This window comes from Fulmarus glacialis, unplaced genomic scaffold (genome assembly GCF_000690835.1).
Source record: "Fulmarus glacialis isolate BGI_N327 unplaced genomic scaffold, ASM69083v1 scaffold22271, whole genome shotgun sequence".
Lineage (NCBI taxonomy): Eukaryota > Metazoa > Chordata > Aves > Procellariiformes > Procellariidae > Fulmarus > Fulmarus glacialis.
The window spans coordinates 4,170-8,911 of NW_009192467.1; the positions used below are offsets into that span (position 1 = coordinate 4,170).

Genomic DNA, 4,742 nt, shown 5'->3' on the forward strand with positions numbered 1-4,742 from the left:
TGGGGCAAAGCCCTTGCCTGGGGCTGCCCTCCCAGCAGGGTTACCTTGGGCCGCACGTGACGGAGGAGACCGCCATCCTCTGTCCGCTGCAGGTAGTCTATCCAGCGCTCTCCAATGGTGTAATAGAAGTACACGTTGCTGCCATCCTCCCCTTCCTCGCTGTAGCAGCTCCCCTCTTCCTCTTCTTCCTCTTCCTCCTCCTCCTGCTCCCCGCAGACTGTGGAGCTGACTGGCTCCTGTGCCCCCCGCCCACTGGAGCCATCAGCCTCCGGTCCTGACCCTGGGCTCCCTTTCCCAGAGCGCTCCGGCTCCCAGGTTTCCGAAACATCCTCCTCCTCAGCCACCACCTATAATACAGGGAGAGGCAGGGTCAGGTCTGTTTGCTGCAGCTCTGCACCCCAGCTCTCAGAGTGCCCTGGGGCCCGGGCTGGGGGACACGCTGGGGAGCTGGGGGGGCTGCCAGTCAGAGCGATGGCCCGAGGAATACAAGGGCTTCCCTCTGCAGTACGAAAGAGGGGCTGGTGAGCTAAGCAGAGCCAAAGACGGGAAGAGGGAGCAGACTACTGAGCTAAGGTGCTCTCTGGAGTCACGGGGCAGCTTAGGCCAAGCCCGATCTGGAGACAGGTCACCTCCCAGCCCCACAGGGAAGCACAGCTGCAACGCGACCAAATAACGTGGCGGCCGGCAACTCTGTGACTGAGCAGAAAACACAAACACTGCAGGAGCATCAGGAACAATACCAAACCCGCTAGCACCAGCTCCACCTCTGCACAGCGAGCCATCTCCCCTGCAGCTGGGAACAGCCCTCTGCCCTTCGTTTGCCAAAGCAGGGAGCAGAGCCGCTGCACGTGTGGGCTGCCGTGCCCGGGCAGGACCCCAGCATCAGAAAGGAGGGGCACGCTGCATTGCAGCCTTCAGCACGGTGCGGCGGTCCCTTCGCCCTCCAGCCAATCTGACCAGGAGCAACGATTATTCGAGAGGTTGCGAGTAGTGTGTGTCCGTCTAACGCCACCTGCACCCTTCCTCCCCCTGGAAAGCAGCACTGTGAATAACACCGCAAAAAAAAAAAAAAAAAAAAAAAAAAGCAGAAGCATTCAGCAATCACTTGGAGGAAACAGAACAACGCCCCTGTATCACATGGGAATGAGGAACTGTTTTCCAATACACCAATAGAACACCTCAACCAGCTGCCCAGGATAACTTGCACCTAAGAGTCCTAGAGAGCAGTACAGGAGATCACTGGCCCACAGCAGTTATTTTTGGTAAATCTTGGAATACAGGAGAAACTGCAAAGACCAGGAGAGTGTGAAAGTTGTGCCAAAACTGAGGAAGGCAAGAGAAAAACGAGTCTTTACACAGCCTGACATCTGGTAATAGAGAGGCTGGTGCAGGATTCAGCGAGTAAAAGATAAGTGACAGGGACATGTTTTGTACCAGCTGATGAGACTTTATGAAAATAGGTCTTTTCAAATAAAGTCGAGTTTATTCCTTGAAGTGTTACATTTGGTTAAAGAAAGCAATTACATAAATCACATCGATGAGACGTACTCATACACTTCCAAGCGTTTAACCAGGGCACAGGCTTCTGATGAAAACACTGGCATGCCACAGCCTCTAAAGGGTTGTTGAATGAGATGGCTTAGATCAAGAAAGAGCCAGTGAACAGATCTCAAAATGTACCTGCTAATGGGAAACTGCAGATTTTCTGCTGACGGGCCTAGTGCAGACCCATAAGGGGGTGTGTGGAAAACCACAGTAGTCAGTATTTGTTTTATTCATAATATGGAAGTAGATAAAATCTTTTCTGATTACGTTTCAAGACTGACACTTGGGTAGGTAGCAAGGACACTTAGAAATTAGGCCTCAGTGCACATGCGCTTAAGCCTGCACAGATTCCCCAGATCAGAGGCAGGTCACTTCTTCACGCCACCCAGTTAGACTGGACCCTGTTTGGCAGGTGGGCTTGGAACGGGGTTGGACTCTCGGTCGGAGAGGCAGTGGCCAGATGAGAAGGCACGACACACCTCTGGACACACCTCTTCAGGAGGGAGCACTGAACCCAGGGCTCTCAAGCACTTCCTCTAGCATCTAGAACTGGGGGTCACATCTAGGTCCTGGATGATAACAAACCTCGGGACGATGCTCCTGGGGCAGCACGGGGGCAGAACAGCGGCTGACATCTGGCAGTAAAACACCTTCCAACAACCATCCTCCCCTGCCCGCACAGCACGCTCGAGAGCTTGGCGAGTGAATTTCCTCAGCCCCACAGACAGCACCACAGGAAGACGCACTCCTGAAGAAGTCCCCAGCGCCGAGCTGGGTGCATGCCAGCCCAAGCGGGCAGCGCACTGGCGCACTGGCCGCCGCTCTCTGCAGCCAAGGAGGACAACAGGGTAGAGAGCTTGGCAAGAGACATGGACTCCGGCCTCCTCAGCTGTCGGTCCAGGGAAAGAATCTCTCTCCACACCCAGTTCTGGCCTCCAGCGACGAACAATTAGTGGAACTTAACAACTATCTGCAGGAGACCTACAGATGGCTAGCTGCTCTGGGGCAGGGGAGGCAGCAGGAAGCCATGAGTGTCCTCTGGAGTCAGAGCATTGTTTCTATGCTGGGGCAGACACCACAGTGGCCAGAGCAGCTCCTGGCAAGGCTCAGGCGGTCACTGCAGCCTCCAGCAGGACACCACAAAGCCAGCTCGGCCCGGAGTATCTCAGCCTCTCCGTCAGGATGCTCCCCGAAGCAAGCTGCCACCTTACAGGGAGGCTGCGGACAGTTTGAAAGGGCGCAGCATTCCTTGGGCATCCCTGTTCCAGTGCCCAAAGCAGATATGTCTCCTCTCCCGTAAACTTCCTCCGTCCCTGTACCAGCTACCACCTCTCCCAGCACGAGACCCCCCTCCCTAATTCCTGCACTGCTGGAGGGAGGATCACCTCCGTACCAGGTAGGCAGGGGAACCCCACCTTTCTTTTCCTACCTGAGGCACAGGAGCTTTACTGTCCCCCTGCAGACCAGGGCTCACCCTCGCAGCTTCCTCACTGCTTGGCCTCCTCCTGCAAGTCATCCGCTGACTGTTCAGCTCCAAGATGCGAGTGGTGATGCCTTTGACATGGAGAAGATCATCGAGTGAGTTGAAGCCCTTCAGTTCCTGTGAGAAGAGAAGCAAGATTTGATATGGAGCTGAGAAACCCAGGGACCAGCCCCAAAGCAGGACCAGGCTTACTCACACCCTCCTCAGACAGGCTCTCCTTCCTGGCCGGTCCAGACCTACCAGCTTGCATCTCACTTACAACCACCAGCTCCCTTCAGGCCTTCAGGGGAAAGAGGGTCGGGGGACACCTTTGTACTGCAAGTCCTTGCTCCCATCCAAGGTAAGGGATGTCTTCTGCCCAAAACAGCCACTCCCATGTAATTCCTCCTGTTTCCACAAACTTTCCCTGCCCTGAGCAATAACTGCAATGCCTGCAAGGAACAGGCAACAGCACCAGAGCTGCTACTCACAAGGGGAGCAGCGGCCCAAAAGCAAAGGCTAAAAGCTGAGAAAGAGGAATCGTGCCTTCCAGCTGACTAGTACCAGGACCGGGAGCATTCCCTGGCCCACACAGTCAATCTCCCTTGCCTGCAGCTCCAGGGAATGGAAACAGCCCCTGCCTCCTGCCCGGCACACGCAGACACACACACGTGTGTGTGCAAGGCACCCACCATCCTGCAAAACACCCAGGTCAAGGACTGCCCAGCCCTGCGCTCAGAGCCACGGGTTACCACCCATCGTACCTACACACCGTACGGACTCCAAGCACCTTCTGCCACAAGCCTAAAGGGCCTAAACCCAAGAGGGAGGGCCTGGCTGTTACCAAGGGGGCAGGATCCTACGGTGGAAAACATCCACCCTTTCTGGCTAACAGAGATGTCAGGGCCAAGACAAGGTTCCGATCATCCTTTCAAATTCATCATGCATCATTTTGAGGCACTTCTGCTGCTTCTCCCCTATAAATGGTTTTACCCAAAAGTGCAGCTCTAGTGATAAACCCCATTTCTGTAAATCCATCCTCACCTGTTCTCATACCAGCAGTCCCTTTGTTTAAATGGCTCTTGCTCTTCCGCCTCCACGGTGTTTACATTCTGGGGCCCCTGCCCCTCTCAGCCTCCTCTTTTCCAGGCCAAAAAAAGTCAAGCTCTTCTAGTCTTGCCTTGTCAAGCCAGCCTCCCCTTTCCCTGATTTCTCCTGCCTCACTCCTCTGCCTGCTTCAACACAGATGCCGTATTCCAGCCATGATCTCACCACTTTTTCATGGCATTAATGGCAAAAAGGTGGCATTAATCTTCCTGCCTCTGCTAAAAGCGCCACAGCAGATACAGCCTAAGATCACGCTTACCTTTCTCATGGCTGTGTCACACTGGTAGCTCAGTCATACTGAGAGTGACTACCACACGCAGGCTTTTCTCCTACTCTGTCATTTCCAAATGACAGAGCTAAAGAGTCAATCAAGGGGGAGCAGCAGGATTTCCAGCCCATCGTGACCACACCAGACGGGCTTCTGCCCCTTCCTGCTCCTGCCCGTTCCACCCAGGAACTCATTTTTTTCTGCTCTCAGCACGCGACGTCATCTGCCACCAGCCCCTGGGGCTCTGCCCCGAATCCCAGAAACAAGGAAACTGCAGAACTGGGCTGCGCTGCCTGCAGAAGCGCAGAGCTCTCCCCAGGGAGAACGCTGACCCAGCCTGCGCCGGGAGGCACCGTGCCG

The 4,742-nt window shown here is 55.0% G+C and overlaps 1 protein-coding gene across 1 annotated transcript in view; it reads right to left on the reverse strand.

Annotated features, from left to right (window-relative positions):
* Positions 1-3,061, reverse strand: part of LOC104083578 (F-box/WD repeat-containing protein 7-like) — a gene marked incomplete at its 3' end in the record, with an annotated part of 6,255 nt that extends 3,194 nt beyond the window's left edge. Inside the window, exons 1-2 of the mRNA XM_009587094.1 lie at positions 2,975-3,061; positions 45-347 (exon numbers count right to left, since the gene is read on the reverse strand). Of these exons, the coding sequence (XP_009585389.1) occupies positions 45-347; positions 2,975-3,061 (390 nt within the window). The remainder of the gene's footprint in view (positions 1-44; positions 348-2,974) is intronic.
* Between the last annotated feature and the right edge of the window lie 1,681 nt (positions 3,062-4,742).